This window comes from Daktulosphaira vitifoliae, unplaced genomic scaffold (assembly GCF_025091365.1).
Source record: "Daktulosphaira vitifoliae isolate Bord-2020 unplaced genomic scaffold, ASM2509136v1 Scaffold_4, whole genome shotgun sequence".
Taxonomy (NCBI): domain Eukaryota; kingdom Metazoa; phylum Arthropoda; class Insecta; order Hemiptera; family Phylloxeridae; genus Daktulosphaira; species Daktulosphaira vitifoliae.
Window position 1 is genome coordinate 36,721,164 of NW_026099575.1, and position 19,885 is coordinate 36,741,048.

Consider the following 19,885-nt stretch of genomic DNA (forward strand, 5'->3'; position numbering starts at 1 on the left):
AATTATATTTAATATAATTAATATAGAATTGTAATGAATGGATAACCACACTAACTTTCAAATAGAAAATACTCGTGTCCCATAGAGCAGGAGAAATTCAAGAGCTCACTTGTCAATTAGGTTGGTTTCATATATAGACGCATGAAAACCCAAAGAATTTAGTATCATATGGTTGTATTGCTGAACTAATAGGTTAGATGGAGAAGTGGTGAGATGGTCTTTGTTAGTTAGGTAAAAATATAATCTCTAGATATAGAAATATAAAATGTTGATTAGACTTTTAATTATAATTTTAAGTTAATTTTACAGGTATAACTATTGTCAAACTAGTTTTCATCATCGGATGAAATGGTACGGATAATAGTCTATTACATTCGATTTATAGATACAAAAGTAAAAAATTAGTAGAAAAGATAGGAATATTAAAAAACACCGATGATGTAAACGGTTAAAATACAGAAATAGATTACAAAAGTACATCAAAGTACAGCGAAAAATAATTTGACAAAATAAAACTATTATTAAATAAATTCACAAATTGTGCAAACTATCATTTTTATTACTATTATTTTTTCTATTGACAAAAAATTTAAAAATGAAGCATGCTTTAGAAAACATTTATGTCAACATATATAATTCAGACCATGCATTTAAGTTAACATTATATTTTTAATAACAAGCTAAAATGATAATTTATAATTTTTTTTAAATTTTAAACAAATTGGAAAAAAATGGAAATATTAAAATTTTGTACCGGATTTAAATATAAAATATGATTATTAAAATTATTAACTAAATTTAATTAAAGAAACCTAAAATGTACTCAATCGTCGGCAATAATTTGTTGAAATTAAGTAAAATAAATTGCTTTAACTTAATATAAACGAATTCTTGCGGAAATAATGAAAAATATTAGGGCTTATTTTTACAATAACAAAGGGTAATGTAATATATGTTATAATTATGTAGTTTATTTATTGTGTTTATGATTTTTAAACACTTACTTGCTTATAATTAGTTAAGTAAAACATAAATATTTTAGTATGAGTAATCTGAATTGTCGGGTTGTCCCTCGGCACGATGTTTGCAATGATTTTATTTTATTTTATTTTTGAAATTTGCATTATAGAATATTGAAATATCACATTGTGTCTTTTTTTAACTTAACCTTGTATGTATGTCCATCTGTTATCCTTGCCGGATAGAATATCACTAATTAGTGCATTGTACATTTTTATAGCTAATTTACCTTCTCATATCTTAATCAATAAAATTTGGTTTATGCAAGAACAAATAAAAATAATGGCTTCTGTATTTAATACAGTAAAATGACATTAGAAGTTTGGCCTAAAATCACTTAACCTTAACAAGCTGTAACGGACGAACGGTTAATCGGATAAAAAAAATTTTAAGAACAAAATTGTTTGAAATTACTTTTTTCTATCACATTATAAAGTTAAAATAAGTGTTCCCATATAAGAAAATTATAAATAAGGGTTTTTATCCTTGAAGGGAAGAAAAAATAATGGCTTGACTACAGATCATTGTAGAATATTTTGAACTTGATATTTTTTCTCTATAATAAAATTTTAAATTCTCAATATTTTCTGAGAAAATGAGTGTCATACTAGATTTCAGTCATCCTGTATACAGAGTGTTCAGTAAGTCAAGAAACGGGTTTCTATTGTTCTCATTGTTACAAACAATGACTTACTGAACACCCTGTATAATACCGCATCATTTTCGATTTTTTTTTCTTCATTTTTATATTATTTTCATATTAAATTTACTTTATATTCCTATGTAATACATTTTAATTTGAACTGAACACCAAAAATATAAAAAAAATTGTTGTAGCACTTCTATTATCTACAGTTTTTAATTNTTGTTGTAGCACTTTTACTATCTACAGTTTTTAATTTCTAAGACAAGTGAATTTTTATTAGAAAATGTTTTTGCTGCGACGATTTATATTAGCCCAGTAAATCAAATATTTTTACATAAATATATATTTTTTAAATAATCAGTTGTAATATTTTATCACATATTATCTAATCAATTTGATCGAATTTATTTCTCATTTAATGCAACGTTTTTTACAAAAATAAAATGATAGTAAAATAATTTTAACTGTGAAACGTCACAAATTCTAAGGTGGACCGTGTATAATTTTTTGTGATGTCTACTTATTTATTTTATTGAGCAAGAGAATGCATGAATGAACCTTTTTCTGACACATCGGTGTCAACAAGTCATTATTTTTACTGCTGACCACTATATAAGACGACAAAAGAGAATAAATATAATTAAAATCAAATTCTTTATCGGTATTGATCCCTCCCAAAAATACTGGCCGTTTGAAATAGCCGTTAGATTGGTGTTGGCTCCTCATCCTTTATCTGCAATCACTTACAACTTTAATTATCATAGTTGTGGTTAATAAACCTTTAGGTATTATAATCATTTATACATATAGCGACATATTAACTTAAATTAAACTATTAATTAACTCAAAATTAAATTTCACCAATGGACCGGTAATCATATCTAATAGGTGTGACACCTCGCCTATGTTGTGGCGAGCATTGTTACTACAGCAAGTCGTTATACAAATGGCAAAACACATTGTTGTTGCAAGCCGACAAAAAGCCCACTAGCAACTGTCTTTCTAATTTAATCAAATATTTTTATAAATTTATTACTTTTCATATATTTTTAAGTATAAATGACAAATTTTTTATGATAGTCTTAATTTTTTTTTGTTTTTTGAATATTAATCTATTTTGAACTGTAATCACTGTTAAATAATCTTTATTATTAATTAAAATCTTTAATATTTATTTTTCTTGCTATTTTTATTAATTATTAATACTTAATGTAAATTATTATTTAAAATTATTTATTAAATTAATCAATTTAACAAATATATGTTTTTGATTTATAATAAGAAGTCTTAAATTTTTTTAAATGTTTTTGATTGCTTAACTGAAAATGATTCTAATAAAATTGTGTCCACCCTAATACTTTTGTATCTAGTTAAAATATATGGATATTTGTACAGTGTAACATTCATTACCTTTTTTGAACAATTACTATCTAAAAAATACTTTAAAGTAAACTTAAAATTATAAAAAAAAATGCACATATATTTTTACAATGTTCAATTCTAAATGCTTATGAAATATATATTTAGACTTTCGTCTAATTAATAATAACAGATTTTTTTGTAAAATAAAAAACTATAAAATAATGACAGATGTTACAAAAAATATATATCAATTACCCAAGTATACTAATTGCAAACATAACACTACATTTGACTAGTCATCTTTAACAATATTCTAAATGTTTAATTAATTTTAAATGGTATAATTTACAAAAACTTTCTGTACACTCATAGAAAACAGAAAATATAATAATCTCTTTGAAGCAATTTAAATCATAGGAATTATTAACTATTAAAAATAAAACAAATAATTTAAATTAAAAAAATCATATACACTTAATTATCTATATAAATTAATTATTACTAATACCAAAATAATAAATAAAATTACAAAATTATTGTCTATGATCGTTTTTACAATAATTTAATAATTATAATAATATTTTTTACTTAATTGCCTTTGTAATACAAAAATAAGATGAAATTGCTTACAAAATTAACGATTAGGCATTATTGAACAAAAAAACGCATGTCAAATAATTAATGTTACCAAATTATTTTGTGAGTAGTACAAATCATAATAAATGAAGTCGCTCTCCAATTGAATAAAAAATCAACATAAAGTCAGAGCAACTAATCTTAAATATAATTAAGCACAAATATTATATCGTTTTACAAAATAAATTTAATATTATACACAAAAAGTTTGGAAAAAAAAGTTGCTGATTATGTTATTCAGCTGTAATACGATGATTACGTTATCCATATAGCAGTTATTAAACATAAAAGTACTAAATATGAAGTAACTATTAATGCAGAACTTGAACCACACTGTTTCATTTCAATTTCCTAAAAGACAAAATAAGTATATTAAGAATTAAGAAAAGATACAAGGCTTTTAAAATTTTAAAATATATTTCTGGGTGATAGTTGATACACTTTCCAGTAATTCTTCTGTGCATGTTTTGTTCTTGACAATAATAAACTGGCTGTCCGGATTCATCAGCATGCCGGACTTCTTGAGGATCAATGCTGAGTTGCTTGTTTCCACATGGACATAATGTACATATAATAGTAGTATCTACTACTAACAATATGAGATTACTATGAGGAATTTTTTGTACGCAAAATAGTCTGTATAACATAATTATAATATTACACGATTAAATAAAACTTCATATTTATGGATTTTGTTGAATTAAATATAAAAACAATGTACCGTTCGCATCCAGTTGCATGACAATTCGTTAATTTCCCTTTAAGTGAGATGAACGACCCACTCATAATCAGCCTACTTGGTTATAAAACAAAAAGATCAACCGTTTTTTTGCATGTTCTCGTGACTTCCGGAAGAGTATGATTGTGGGTTGGATTAAAATAATCGTTGTTCTTTATATTAGGAACGTGTATTAGGGGGATGTGGAGGCAAATCTCCATAGTCATTATTTGAACCAGCATTTGGCTTTTCATCCCTTAATATTGGTTTTTCATTTTGGTCAACAGGTAACTTGTCTTCCGGAAATGAACCATCAATTGGATCTATATCATAATCGGCGTATGCTAGTTCTTATTAGATAAACAAAAATTTATCGTCAATTTATTGTAATCAATTAATTCTTAAAATCAATTTAAACTGACAATTTATTTACGATTTTTTAAAATTATTTAACAAAAGATTATGTTAAGTATGTTATTTTATAATGACCATTTACTTACCATCGGCTTGTCCATAAATCCATTTTGGAAACAATACATGATACAAATCAGTTTCAATAGCCATTCAAGTCAAACGTCCCAAAAACCATTTTATAAACCATGTAATAGGTTTCAAAGGCTAAAAATAAAAATTGATTAAAATAAAAATAGTTATTTATTTCTAATATTTGTATAAATACTCGAAGTCCTATTGCTGAGTCGGTGTCCAGTTCAATTCCATTCTGACATGAACCTTGGTTATCGACCACTGTAATCTTTTTGTAAATTCCGTCATATACGAGTGAATCCATGATTCTACCATCAGTTTGACCGAAAAATTGTCCTGTGTGATGCGACTGTTCGGATATTATTATGAAGCCATTGTTGTCTAATACATAACTATCAAGATCATCCGAAGCACATGTTTTTTACAACCCGTCATACCAGTACACTAAAAAAAATTCATCAGTCATGAAATATTTTTCATATTTATCCTTTATACTATAGTTTATATAGGCATAATCGAGGGGAGCTACGGGGACTTAGTCCCTCTTGAAAATAATATTCGTAATATAAGCCCCTCCAGTATATTGTAAAAACTGGTTTTAAGCATAAAAAAAATATTGTTCTATAATAGATATATCTATTATATAACTTTATTTTATGTTTCCAAAAATTCATATATATTACTAAAAAAACTATGTGATATATAATTGGCAAACGAAATTACCATATCAAAATATTACTATCTATCTATACGCTATTAAATATAAATAATATATTAATAATATATTTATATTATCTGTGGTAGAAGGTACCAGGACACAACAGTGTCACTGGAAATGAAAATGCTGACTTTCTAGCCAAGAAAGAAGCAGAGAACACCTATGTTGGATCAGACCAGTGGTATGACTCACTGAGCAATCGCTCAAAGCACTACCCAAGAATTGGTGCAGAGAACAGCACAGGAAAATCTGGAAGTACTTGGTAGTACCTAGACAATCTAAAATGTTTATCAAGACCCCTGGTCTACTACTGGGTAATCTTAATGGCATGACTAGACATCAAATAAGCACCTTGACTAGTCTACTGACAGGACATGGTCACCTGCTTAAACATCTTAACGCAATGGGGGTATCGGAATCACCATTGTTGCAGGAAGTGTGGAGTAGAAGAGAGTAGACTCATTTCACATCATGTGCGAATGTGAAGCCTTATCCACACTAAGATCAAACTACTTGAATAAACCATTTCCTGAAAAAGAGGATATTAAAAACCTAAAACCCAGAGAGATACTTAATTTCGCCAGAAAGACTCGACTTGATATATTTAAATCAAAAAATCTTGAAACAACGGTGACTTATAATTAAGTAAGAAATAATTTAAAGTCTTATTACATAAATTGCTCTTTTGTTGGATTTGTTACGTATAGTCCTTTCACTTTTTATATTTTAATTTGTCTTTCAGACATCCAACTTAATATATTGCAAATAGTTACGTGACAAATAATTTGGTTGACGTTATTAAAGACAAATCAAATAAACCCAAATAAACAAATCAAATATTTGGTGGCTAAAAACTGCCTTACTGAACCTGAAAAATGAAATTTTGATAATTTCAAAAAAAAAAATGTAATTATATTGATCCTTGTAAGTTAACTATGATTTCAATTATGAAAAAATTATAATTGATCAATAGCCATCAATAATTAAAACATCACTTTTTTTTTTATTTGAAAGGGCAGCTGCTTAAATTTTAATATATATACTGGATGAACATAAAAAGCTGCAAAAATGTTCCCTAAGTATACTTTTAATTCAGATCTCAATCTTATTTATTTTTTTAAAGGGGAGATTAAAGAAGGTACTTATCTCCCTCTACTATATGACTATAATGTTTGATCTTAAGTATAGGCATAAATAATTGAAAAAAAAAATTAAATAAAAAATCAATCTTTTACGCCGATTTCAAATCTGCAATTATATTTTATTCTATCGCCTTTTATGAAAAATTAATACGAATTAATAATAAACAAAAAATTACTAATGAAAAAAAACATAGGAAAAATGAAAATTAAAAAACTATCAGTGGATGAAATCATAAATGAAATATTTCTGAATATTAGTATATTATAGGATATAAGAAATAACTATACGGAATATAGTTCTGAATATTTCAATTATAGCATCTATTTAAACACCAGAAGATACATCAAGTGATATTATTTGATTTTTGATTAAATGATTGATTTCGTTACGAATACGAAAAAGTTATGACAAATTTAAGTAAAAATAATATTTTATAATTTAAGTAAAACTTGAAAAACGTTGGTTATTAAAAAGAAATAATTTAAGTATAACTTATAGTACATAAAATAAGCTTTATTTTAATATATGTTTGAAACTCGGAGTATTTGAATTATTTTCGAAGGTTAAATTTTTGTGCAAAAATTGCTATTTCTGATTTTACTTATGTGGGCAGGTAGAGGGTCAAATTTCCAAAAAAATTTATTAAATTAAAGGGATGTACCTAAGGTTATAAGGAAAATTATTTGTTTTCGTTTATTTTTCAAATAGTTATGGCAGTTTTAAGAAAAAAAAGTAAAATTAAAAAATTATAATAATTTATGTATATTATAACAAGAATATTATTGATAATCCACAAAAAAGTGAAATAAATGGTCATTTAGTAAACTTCCTATTAAGTAATATCGTTTACCAAAAAATTATTATAATTTTCATAACAATTTCACAATAAATTTCAACTTAATGATTCAAGTTCAGATTCTTAAATATTTTAAATCATTTTTAATTAACCAGATAGTATTTATATTTTTGTATAAATAACAAATAGGTTTTAAACATACATTTTATTGCTAGGTTTTTAGAATCAATAAATATTTTAAGAAGAAATCAGTATATTACATTTATTAATTATTTTTTTTAGTAAGTAAATTTGAAGTTTAAAATTAATTATTGTTGAAATATTTTTAACATATTATATTTTTTAGGGATTAAAGAAAAAAAATTAACAAAGTACTATATTTTGTTTTATTTTAAATGTTTATTACTTTTTCTGAATTTATATTAAATGTAAGNATTAACAAAATACTATATTTTGTTTTATTTTAAATGTTTATTAGTTTTTCTGAATTTATATCAAATGTAAGTATAATTTTTTTATTATAAGAACTCTTAACAAATTGTATTAACTCGATACTTTTCTATTTTATTAAAATAAGGCTATACTTGTTTGGCTGATAAATTATAATAATTGACTATAATTATATAAAATATATTTTTAATTGGAAAACAATCTCGAAGACAGTTGTTCCATAATTGTCAATATTTAAAAAGTAAGATGATATATTTATTATGAATGAATACTTAAGATAAGTACTATACAATTAAGGTTACTTTTTAATTATATAAATAACACATTTTATAATTTTTTTTATTTTGAAATTTTGATAAATATCAGTTGTCAGAAATATCTAATATTACACTATATCTTTCATGAATAATAATAATATAATTATTGTGATATTATTTACCAAAACATTCTTTTTATATAATGTATTGTCACTTAAATAAACATATTTTCAGGTTAATATAGTTTTGCAATTTGTAATATGTCATTGAATATCAAGACTGAACCCTATAATGAGTCATCAGGTGTTCCAGTTGTCGATTTGTCTGATACCTCAGATGATGATGAATTAGCAGTAACAAAAAAAGTTGGTAAAAACCTAAGTGATCAACTAGAAAGGCCAAAAACACCTGAAACGCATTGTTCTATTTGTCTTGAAGAATTAAACAATAAATGCTACTCAGATTCATGTTGGCATGTGTTTTGTTTTGAATGTTTAAAACGATGGTCAACTGTTAGTTATTAAAATAACCCACATTTAAGTATTACTATGTTAATTATTAATTCTTTTAGATTGAATCATCCTGTCCATTATGTAAAAAAGGTTTCAAATTTATAAATCATACATTCACAGAACAAGGCATTCATGAAACTTATGAGGTACCTATTCAAGACAGAGATGCATCGTAAGTAATTTATGGCATATTTTAAAATTTTTTATTTCATTAAATTTCTATTTTTTTAGACAAAGAATATTTTTACGTCCTTTTGCTGATGTTAATAGGTACGTTAAATACGATTTTAATTGAAATATAAAAATGTTTTTCATATAAACTGCTATATTTAATATTTTAAACCTGCATAATGATTTTTATTATGACCCATTATTACTTTATGATTTCATACAAACTTGTTGTTTAAGAATAATAATATATCATCGGCTTCATATTTTTATAAATTTTACTCCGTATAATTATAAATTATTTTTTATATATTTAAAAATACTAATAAAATTTAATAGTCAATATTGCCATTATGATAAAAATTGTGGAATCTATGTTTAATTTAATTTGATTTTTCAGAATGAATTTATTGTTGGATCTCGTGAGAAGGAATGAAAGACTAATAAGTGAACAAGATCGTGGTTACTCTCATTATCACCAAAGACAATTTCCAGGGGAATCAAATTTTACTGTTTTTAACGGTCATCTTATACGGCGGCAAACTCATGGTAATTATGTGACTCCAATGTGAATTAGACTTTAGAATGAAACATCTTTTGAAAAGATGTTTTAAAAATTAATTTTGATTTAAAAGTATTTTTTATTTGTTCTCAATTATGTCTATAAATTCTACATCTATTGATCTTTGTTTTCTTGTTATTTAAATAAAACATTTTTACAGGTGGTTCTTAGAGTTTAAACTTTCACCATTGATATAAAATTATGGTAGTGAGAGTAGTAAAGGGGTGAATTTTCCTACTACTCTACATTCTCTATTCTTACATGCCCCCAAATAAGTTTTTCTTCTATATTTGCACTTTAAAAATGTTATAAGACCATAATTATTATTATGGTACCAACTGTATTGTGAATAAAGATCCTATATAGATCTATTTAAATATTATGTAACTCTTCTAACCTATAATTATTTGATTTTTAGGTCAAACTATGAGAGTTCGTGTGTATACTGACAATATTTGGGCTGTACCATTGCCTGATTTAAGTGGTCGCTTTAGAGATTGCAGTTCAGCATTTTATAGGTACACAAGAGGTTATAATTAATAAAAGTATTGTTTATTATTAATATTAAATCTGATACTATCCTTTTAATTTTTCTTTAATAATTATTACCGCAAAGAAATAGTATTATGTGTAAAATTAATTATACTTTGGTAATTAGTATGTATGAATTACTATCCTCATTATTATTTTCTTTTTTAGAGATAATCCAGCTCAAATGTATCGATTGGTTGGTTTTATTGTCCGGGATATTTCGGCCATTAGAGAAATAGAAAGATCTGAAGGTTTAAGATCTGATAATCCGAATGATGAAGACTATATTACAAATATAATTATGCAAACAATTATAAATTATGAAATTCGTGAATCATTTACAACTGCTGTTTTAAAACCATTTCTTGGTGAATATACTGATCATTTTTGTCATGAGCTACATAATTATGCTACTAGTCCATATGATATGATTGATTATGATCGTAATGTAAGATATAATAGTCGCCCAGGTTTTCCATCACTTCAAAATGGTATAAATGTAAGTTAATATCCATTTAAACATATTTGAATATAGCATAATTTATCGTATTTATAACAATTATTTTTTATTAGACCATTGACTTACAAATTCCTGTTAATCCACCTACTAATGTTAGGACACTGCCATCTTTGAACGATACAAATATTGTTGATTCTGAAAGTGATTCAGATTCAATTAGAATACAATATGCACAAGAAGTCACTGTGGTAAGCAGGAGTACTAGTGAAGATTCAGATATTGAAATTCTTAGTCAACCATTCAGACCTGTTGATACATATGATTTGTCAATTAGAGATCAACCATCTACTTCTACAGGAATACGTAATTCCTTAGATCGTCCTACTAATAGGTAACTATTTTATTTTATAAAAGTTAATATGAAAAATATTTAGATTTGGTGATGATTTTCTTATGTTTTGTCATTATAACTTATGACAATGGTAAGGTCTTACCATATACAGGTGTTTCAGATCTAAATGACAAATCTTCAAATATATCTTAAGGTAAAATGTTAGTTAGGTCTAAAACACTGTATATTATATTATGGCATTTTATTTATGAAAAGTCATAATACAGTTTCCCTGTTCTAACAAACAATATTCAAATTAATTAATTAAACAATTCTTAAATCATTTTTCTGTTGAATTATTTTTTACCATTTTTTTAATCAAGTCAAATAAATTGTTTTTATATTATTTGTAGTACATCAATTTTTATTCTTTAATTTTAGGTATAATCTTAGACGAAGGAGATTATTTTCACCTCCACTAGCTGATACAGCTGGATGTCCTGTGCACTTATCTCGAATTGGATCTTCATCTAGTTCAAGCCGAAGAAGTATTACAATAGAATCCTCATCATCTGATGATGAAGCAACTATTACTCATCAGCCACAAGCATTGCGCATGAAAGCTGATATAGTGAATGGAAAAAGGAAAAAGAAGGTAAAAAAGAGCAAACAGAATAAGAAAAAGAAGAATATGGATACTCCATCTGATGTACGTTTTAGGAGTAGAAGTCGATCATATTCAGGTTCATCATCTTCTTCGGATGATACAGATTTTAGAGGTCATATTTCTGTTCAGCAATCACATGATTTGTAGCTCAATCAAAATCAATTGTAAATTTTTTTTTTTTTAATAATCTGATGTATTGTTAAACTACTATTCAGTAAAAATGTATTTTATAACTAATAGTTATTTGTCTTAATTTTAAATTGTATATGATTATATTTATTTAAAGTATTTAACTTATGATTAAACTGTATATAAAATTCAAACTAATGTATTGACATTATTTATCCTATAGATCTAATTTCTCCTATTTTTTTAATAAAAAAAAGTGAACCCCATTGAACACTAAGAGTTCAATTGGGTTCAAAAATCGAACAGCTTATAACATCAAAACATATTATTACATGTAAAAATCTATTTATAAGAACTTTTTCATATGATTTTTAAAAGATTTGATTTCTTTTATTATATACACTCTTGTATCACTCTAATGAATATAAATATTTCATTATTAATTATTCACCTTACATTCGTTTGATTTTTTTATAAAGAAAAAAAATCTAAAACAAGTGTATGAACGCAGCGCCCGGTGGTATTCACGCGGGTTCGTTAACGTTCGTGGTTTTGTTCTGTCTTAAGTTTTAGCTATGTCGAGGATAAAGAATAAGATGAGTGGACTGTATGTTTGAATGTTGAATGCATTTCACAAGATATAATTATAAAAATTAAATGTATAATATAATAAATATAAAATCTTATATACACCAATGTAGATTGGGGGGACACTTAATACTAATGCCACAAAGGCGATGATATAAACAAATAATAAATTATACAAGTGAGTTTTAGAAAGATAAATGAACAAGCATTATACTTATCTGCTAAATGTAAACGGCTGATGATAATGCTGAATATTGAAAGGATCAATTGTCGAATGCAAGTCGCTGACCAAAGTGTACAGTATGCTGTCAAAGGTATTGTGATGTATCTCAGAAAATATATAGACCCGGCGGCGATAAAACTGAGCGCACAGGGTACGAAAATCGCAAAGGTGATATTTTCTTTTTACAGTAAAACGAATACAAAACTACTAGCTCGCAAAAACGCCATAGAGCTTATATCAGAAGAAGCGTTAAGATGGCTGCGACAATGGTAACATAGAGAGAAAAACCGACAACAACTCGATGTAACACAACGATAACATGAATAATCAAAAAACACATTTTCTTGACAGCATATTCGATCGATGTGTATCCACCAACTAATTTATTTTTATACTAAAACCTTAGATATTTCGTTTTCATTTGATATCATTTTTTTGAAAATCTAACACTGAACCTGCTCATTGGGGTGGATTTAAAATAGCAACTTTTTTACAAAAACTAACTTTTTCAACTCAATTTTTGAAAATGTTTCGGAAATACTGCGTCCTTTAAACATATATCAAATTAAAGCTTATTTTATGTACTACAAAATGAAAAAAAAAAATTTGTCCCGACATTTATCTTCTGCATGTAAACGGCTGCTGTAGTTAAAAAAACAATATTTTTGTGTTAAAATTTTCGATTTTAAATTTTCAACTTAAAAGTGCTATAACTTTTCGAAAAATGTAATTATCAACACAAATTTTTTTTTCTAAATCATTATAAGTACATCTTTCATTTGACATACTTTTTATTAAAATTGGACAATTTCCCCATATAGGGAGCGTTCAAAACTTGAAATATTGTATTAAAAATAAAACTTTTTCAACTTAACTTTTAAAAGTGTTCCGGAAATACTGCATCCTTTAAACATATATAAAATTAAAGCTTATTTTATGTACTATAAAATGAAAAAAAAAATTTGTCCCGACGACCTATCTTCTATGCGCAAATGGCTACCGTATTCAAAAATATGCTATTTTTCTATTAAAATTCTAGGTTTTGTACTTTATTTTATTTTAAAATATGTTGTTAGGAGAATATATTAACTTTCATGAATATTATATAATTTAATTGACATAGAATAAAGTTCATAAGACATAAGGAATTAAACTTAATAATTTTTTTTTACTTTTTTAAAGTCGAAAAAGAAATTTTTAAATTTGAGTTAGCTTAAATAGCCAATTTTTTAGCTTCGATGCGAATTTTTTATATGTAAATACTAATTTTTAATAATATTAAAACTTAGAAGTGATAGAAAAAGTCTAACTGCAGATTTGAAAACATCGCGAAAAGTTGATTTAGAATGGTATATTTTTGTTACTGATGAAAGTTCCTTGTAGTTCAGTGCATTTATTTATAGTAACAAACAGTTTTTATTGAAATTTATTGTATCAAGCCCTTTAAATTTTTATACACGTAAAAATAAAGCAAAATACAACTTCTTTATTATTTTTATAATTTCTCCGTTTAAATTACAATATTAAATTATTGAATATCAATTTCATACTAAATTTAATAATTATAATTAATATTTATTCATACATTATATTTTAATATCAAAGAACTACTAATTAGGATATAATCAAAGAAATAAGAGTTGATGTTGCTTTTGGAATAATCCACCAATTTCTCTAAATGAAACACTATCTAGAGATTTGCATCGACGCGTTTCTGATGATAGTGATTTTAATCACTGTCAAATATCATCAATACTTGTCCCATCTATGCCTTGTCTACACTGTGCCTCGACCCCACTGTGCTACCGTTTTTTATAATAAATCGTAAAATTCTTTATTTATGTATAACATGACACATAAATAAAATCAATTAATCTGTAATTTGTAATTACAGTTTTAATAATAACATAATACATTAAAATGGAATATTATTTATTTATTTTTATTTTTCAACGCTTAAACAGACAGTATTTCAAGTACATTAAAATTAAATATTTACAACAACATAATGAATGATAACAATTAGAAATTAAATTAAAAAAGATAACAGAAACAAATAATTAATAACTAAGAAATAATATGGTCAGGACAAAACTCGTTAATCACTCTTCTATGAAGAGGGTTGTTTTGACCGTATGATGTAGGATGATGGGGGAACTGGAAAAGGAAGTGATTTCTTGTATTGTGGGAAAGGACACGGAAGGATATTTTTGAAAGAAGATCAGGAGAATCAATAGTACCATTTAGGAGGGATTTTATAAAGAAAATGTCGGCATCGTCTCTGCGGGAGGCTAAAGAAGGAAGTTGGAGAGCGAAGCGAATAGGGGAGTAATCATGAGGATTATTTTTAAAAGAAAAGCAGCATAAGAAAGGAATTTATTCTGAACTCTTTCTATTCGGAGAATATCTTTTGCAAGATAAAGATGCCATATTACCACGCCATATTCTAATATCGACCGAACCAGAGACACATAAAGGGTACGGTGACAGGAGGGTGAGGAAAAGTTAGTAGTGTTTCTTTTAATAAAGCCTAGAACTTGTAGAGCTCTACCAATGATGTTATTTATGTGGAAATTAAAGGAAAGGAAAGGGGAATAGTAAATGTTGAGATCTTTAATAATGGGTAAACGGTTAAGAATTGAGCCTTCGAGGGAGTAGGAGTGATGTAAAGGAGAAAGTTTGTGAGAAAATGACATTACATGATATTTACTAGTATTTAGGGAAAGTTTGAGCTCTTTGGCCCAATTAGAGAAGGTGTCAAGGTTTGATTCAAGGAGTGAACAGTCGAATAGAGACTTAATGTTTAGAAAAAGTTTGATGTCGTCGGCGAAAAGGAGTACTTTAGAGTATAGCAGAAAATCAGGAAGGGAATTAATAAGGAGGGTGAACAAGAGAGGGCTGAGATGACCACCCTGTGGTACGCCAGAAGGTATAATACAAATATCAGAAAGCACACCATCAATGGAGACAAACTGACTTCTGGAGCTCATATAAGATGACAACTACGAAAGAAGCGGGTCGCCAAAACCAAGATTATCTAGTATTTTAATAAGGGTACCATGATCAACCAAGTCAAAGGCCTTTTTAAAATCAGCAAATATCACATCAACCTGTGAGCCAGTTTCAATGTAATCCAGGATGTAAGTAGAATAAACTAGGCTGCTTATAACTGATCATTTACCAGGACGAAAGCCATGTTGGCTGCCACTGAGAATATGGTTAGCACTACTCTTGATGGAGGAAAGAACTAAAGATTCAAACATTTTAGTTATATGGGGCAGAATGGATATTGGTCTATAGTTTGTAATATCGGATGGGTCACTAGATTTAAGAATTAGGGTTATGGAGCAAGTTTTCTAAACAGTAAGGAAAGTTCCTTTGTTTAAGGAACGTTGTATGAGAATAAAAAGTGAATATGCTAGGGAATTACGACACCTATAAAGTAAACCATTTGAATGGTTGTTTTTTAAGGCTTCAAAAGCGGAAAGAACGTCAAATAATAAAAAAGAGCAGCTTGATGGAAGGTTGTATTGGTAGTTTTTGGTAGATATAGGGGTAGTAATAGGGGTGGGAGAAGTAAATGTTGGTTTAAAAACTGAATAGAAGAATTTAGAAAAGAGATTAGTGCTGTTTAAGGGCGATTTAGTTACCTCATCAAAAAGATGGACTACGGAAGGAACTTGTGAGTGTTGCTTTATATATATTCTCTAAATTGAGAAAGCACGCTCAGTGTTACTGATGTAAGAACGGTAGCTACTGAGGGATAGTTGTTTACATTTGGCTCAAAGGCAGAAAAAAACGGAATAGTCAGAAGGTAGATTTGATTTTTTGAACACTTTATGTGCATATTTTTTTTGATTATATATATATAATGATTTTATAATGATAATTCCTCCTAGAAAGTATTTTTTCTGGTAATATATTGAAAGATAATAAAATACCGGAAAATGCTTCCTCAAACAATGTTATCCCCGATATATTTTATAATATTACAATAGGTGGTACTAATTTTCTGAAGAAATATATTCCTTAATAATATGATAAATGATAATACTTTTCCCAAAGAATATTTTCCTCGATAATTAATTTCAACATTAGTTAATTTCAATATAATACTATCCCATGTAATCTCATTCCTCGAAAGTACGTTTCCTACTTCATTTGTTCCAACCAATATTTCTGTAGTGATAAATACGATTTTAACAAAAAAAATTCATTTCTATCCGAGTCGTACGCGCGCCTTATATTTTTTCAATTTATTAGTTATGAAGTATTCTTTATGTTCTTCCTTTGTACCTTAGGGTGTCATCTTTGATTTTTCAAACGGCAATACACATAATTAACTAGCCTATTTATTAGAAAATTATCTGATTAAGAAAACAACTGATCGATAACAACTCTTGGGCAAGTATTTTGGAAGTTACTGATATTTTGAACTAGCCGGGAGGAAGAGTACGGACGGGAATTTACTATTGATATCGAATAGTAATTATCGAACTATTCGATAGTCATTCAAAAAATATTCGATAGTTACACAATATATTAAAAGAGTTTTAGAAGCTATTTGATAGTTAATGCTAGAAATAAAGTATTCGGTGGTATAAACACAATTCGAATAGTTAAAATATTAAAATATTTGAAAATTTATTTTATTATAAATTGTATCCTATTTATAATCGTAGTACCCTGAATAAAGAATTTTAAACAATCCTATTTAGATCGTTAGTGTTATTAAAACAGCAAAACTATAAATCTGACTATAATTTTACATAAGACCAATATTTTAGAAAATTTAACTTTATAAATTTTTTTTACGAAACATTTTGTTGTAAAATGACTATTTCGAAAATTAAGAATGATTTATATTAAATTAATGAATTTTAGCAAATTATGTTTTTTATTTATTTTTTTAAGCAAGTAAAAATAATTTTAAAAATTTTTTGTAAATACCATTTTAAAATAAATTATTAAAATCTATAATTTATATTCTATACATTGTTACGCAGTGTGTTAGTCTTAAAAATAATAATCAAAAACTGAAAAATCACCTTTTTGAGCGAATTTTCAACTCTGATTCAAACCTGAAGAGGGTATATCATCAAAAATCAAATTTTATACAAATAACTTTCATATAATAAAAAACAAAATTGGCGGGTATGGAGATCGATCAATGAAAGTTAATAAAATAAGAGCCACCCTAATATATACCTGCGACTCACCTCATTTCATTTTTTAAAATGCTATCAATACTAGTCCAAAAGTTGTTATCGATTAGTCATTTTATTAATATTATTATTATCTAACCTATAAGTTAGTTAATTATGTATATTGCCATTTGAAAAAATAAAGTTGATACGTTTACAAGGTATAAAGGATGAACCTAAAACGAATTTAATAATGAATTGATCCATATTTATCATTTTTACCAACGATTCAAAAACTAAAAATAAATAAAATAATACTTTTTACTATTATTAATTGTATAATAATTTATTTTAAGTATTCGTTAATTATTTTTTTATTATAATTAAGTGTACTTAATAAAAATTTTAGGTAGAACTAATCGAATATTTTTTAAAACCATTAAGTAGTTTATTCGAATAATATTAAAAATTATTCGATAGTTTATGCTAAAAATAAACTTCAGTTGTATAAAAACAATTCGAATAGTTATTCGATAGTTTAAAATATTCGAAAATGTCCATCGCTAGAATTTACTAGTGATAATAATAATAATACCTGTGTCTTACCTTTAGTCATCACAATAAAATGTTAATAATTTTCGGAATACTGGTCCAAAAGTAATTAAATGTTTTGAAATTAAACATGCTTTTGTCATTTCCTGCAAGAGTTAATGTTAATTTAAATTACATTCCCTTCTGGTTGTTCTATGCATTTATAAAACAAAGCATCATTAACGAATTTAAACACATAACAAGATATATGAATATATTTAGAAAAAAAATTGTCTATTTTTATTACATATATTAGATCATTTAGGGTTAATTATGTATAAAAAAGAGTTTTTAAAAAATCAATAACCAAAGTTAAAATAAATAACTGTTTCTTCTTAATAAAATATAAAACCCCAATAAGGCTAATGGTGTACTGAATTTGTTTCCAATATTAGTTGAATTGTTGGCAGCCAATGACTGATTTCTATCTAAAAAATATTTAATTAAAAAAAAATAGTTTAGCACGAATAAATATAATTACAATTTTTAAAGAATATAAAAAAACACAAATTAATACTACTTTTGTTGCATGCGATTATAATTCATACGAAATTACAGTTACCCAAATCTTATATTCTCATTTTAATGTAACTCTAAAAAATATGATAAATAATAATTTTTTAAATATATTCATTTTTAGTTTCGATAAATAAACGAATTTTGTTGTTTAATAAAAAATTTAAGCAATTATTTTGAATCACTAAAAAAAGAAGAATTTCTGGTTAATCTTCTCAAAATGTAAAAAAATTGTATTTATCTATTTTCTATGATAATACCTAAGAAGAAAAATGTTTGACTTTAACTCGACTAATGGCATTTACCATTAGTTATATACTGTTAAGATTAATAACTGTTTATACAAATTTTTTATAGATTGTGAACATTATTGCATTCGTTTTTTAGATGAATATTCTAAACCCTGGTTTAACTGAATGGGATCTGTTATCTTTATTTACAGTTTTATGCATGTATGCTAGAGAAAAATTTACTTGTTGAACAGTTATTATTATTTGTTTATTGTGTAACTTTACATACATTTTATACCCAAATGTTGATGACAGCAACAAGCTAACAATCTATCAAATACTCCGCAATCACGAACCGTTGGCTCACAATTTCTGGATCTCACATAACAAGTGTGTGCGATATAAGGAAATACTTCTACAAAAAGATTATATTAAATAATGAAATGCAATAGAAACTATGTCAGTATAAGATAGATTAAACATTCAGAAATTTATAAACAAAAATGCCGCTACGGGTCTATAAAGATTATATTTACCATGATATTTTCTTTGGCAACAACAGTGATCTTCGATTACATCATTAGAAAAGCAATATTCAATTTCTCTCCTCGTACATTCTTTACAACCAGCACCGATCACTGAATACATTTTACACTTAATAATAATTCAAAAAGTTAAAAAAAAATTTATTTAGTAGTCTCACTTAAATCAGGCTGTAAGTTTCGGATTGCTATTTCAGCACTTTCATGTGTAACTGTATGTTCCACGAGCAAATGCCCGTCAGTTGGGCTTGTTTCAGTGGATACTAAAACGCGTGTAAAAATAAGAAATAAACTTAACTGCAGGAACATTGCGGAAGACTAAAATACTCAGTGTACATTCAATGTAAACCTACGGCATGACAACTACAAATTAACCATGTCGTGACGTGATAATTTTCACTTTATATTAACAATTAGTCACGCGGCAAAATCCAGGAGGAAAATCATACTAACTGTCGT

General features: G+C 26.3%; 2 protein-coding genes and 1 long non-coding RNA gene across 6 annotated transcripts; 1 reads left to right on the forward strand and 2 right to left on the reverse strand.

Moving 5' to 3' along the window:
* Nucleotides 1-4,391: 4,391 nt before the first annotated feature.
* LOC126905762 (uncharacterized) lies at nucleotides 4,392-5,253 on the reverse strand. Its single transcript, XR_007704100.1, has 3 exons — nucleotides 5,062-5,253; nucleotides 4,883-5,000; nucleotides 4,392-4,732 (listed from the first exon to the last, which is right to left on the reverse strand). It is a non-coding gene; the product is annotated as an uncharacterized LOC126905762 (long non-coding RNA).
* Nucleotides 5,254-7,964: 2,711 nt separating this feature from the next.
* On the forward strand, nucleotides 7,965-11,789 carry LOC126905764 (E3 ubiquitin-protein ligase Topors-like). Of its 4 annotated transcripts, none has more exons than XM_050685775.1 (9): nucleotides 7,965-8,025; nucleotides 8,467-8,744; nucleotides 8,804-8,916; nucleotides 8,976-9,014; nucleotides 9,313-9,461; nucleotides 9,893-9,992; nucleotides 10,174-10,504; nucleotides 10,579-10,856; nucleotides 11,238-11,789. In XM_050685775.1, the coding sequence occupies exons 2-9, from the start codon at nucleotides 8,493-8,495 to the stop codon at nucleotides 11,608-11,610; spliced, it is 1,635 nt and encodes a 544-aa protein (XP_050541732.1). In that variant the 5' UTR covers nucleotides 7,965-8,025; nucleotides 8,467-8,492; the 3' UTR covers nucleotides 11,611-11,789. The 4 variants fall into 4 exon arrangements, with proteins under 4 accessions (XP_050541732.1, XP_050541733.1, XP_050541734.1 ...); XM_050685776.1 differs by lacking the exon at nucleotides 7,965-8,025 and adding an exon at nucleotides 8,104-8,216; XM_050685777.1 differs by lacking the exon at nucleotides 7,965-8,025 and having other exon boundaries at nucleotides 8,434-8,744; nucleotides 11,238-11,451; nucleotides 11,517-11,537.
* A 6,546-nt stretch (nucleotides 11,790-18,335) lies between these two features.
* On the reverse strand, nucleotides 18,336-19,818 carry LOC126905768 (uncharacterized). Its single transcript, XM_050685785.1, has 4 exons — nucleotides 19,588-19,818; nucleotides 19,421-19,522; nucleotides 19,174-19,299; nucleotides 18,336-18,566 (listed from the first exon to the last, which is right to left on the reverse strand). Exons 1-4 carry the CDS (start codon nucleotides 19,733-19,735, stop codon nucleotides 18,451-18,453), a joined length of 492 nt encoding a protein of 163 aa, XP_050541742.1. The 5' UTR covers nucleotides 19,736-19,818; the 3' UTR covers nucleotides 18,336-18,450.
* Nucleotides 19,819-19,885: the final 67 nt, after the last annotated feature.

Excerpts from the sequence above, each read along its gene's own strand:
- LOC126905764 (XM_050685775.1), top strand. The coding sequence starts at position 8,493 with ATGTCATTGAATATCAAGACTGAACCCTATAATGAGTCATCAGGTGTT. Across the intron at positions 9,462-9,892 it reads TATACGGCGGCAAACTCATG|GTCAAACTATGAGAGTTCGT; the intron begins GTAATTATGTGA and ends TTTGATTTTTAG. Across the intron at positions 9,993-10,173 it reads TGCAGTTCAGCATTTTATAG|AGATAATCCAGCTCAAATGT; the intron begins GTACACAAGAGG and ends TTTCTTTTTTAG.
- LOC126905768 (XM_050685785.1), bottom strand. The coding sequence starts at position 19,735 with ATGTTCCTGCAGTTAAGTTTATTTCTTATTTTTACACGCGTTTTAGTA. Across the intron at positions 19,523-19,587 it reads AAACTTACAGCCTGATTTAA|TGATCGGTGCTGGTTGTAAA; the intron begins GTGAGACTACTA and ends AAATGTATTCAG. Across the intron at positions 19,300-19,420 it reads TTGCCAAAGAAAATATCATG|AAGTATTTCCTTATATCGCA; the intron begins GTAAATATAATC and ends ATCTTTTTGTAG.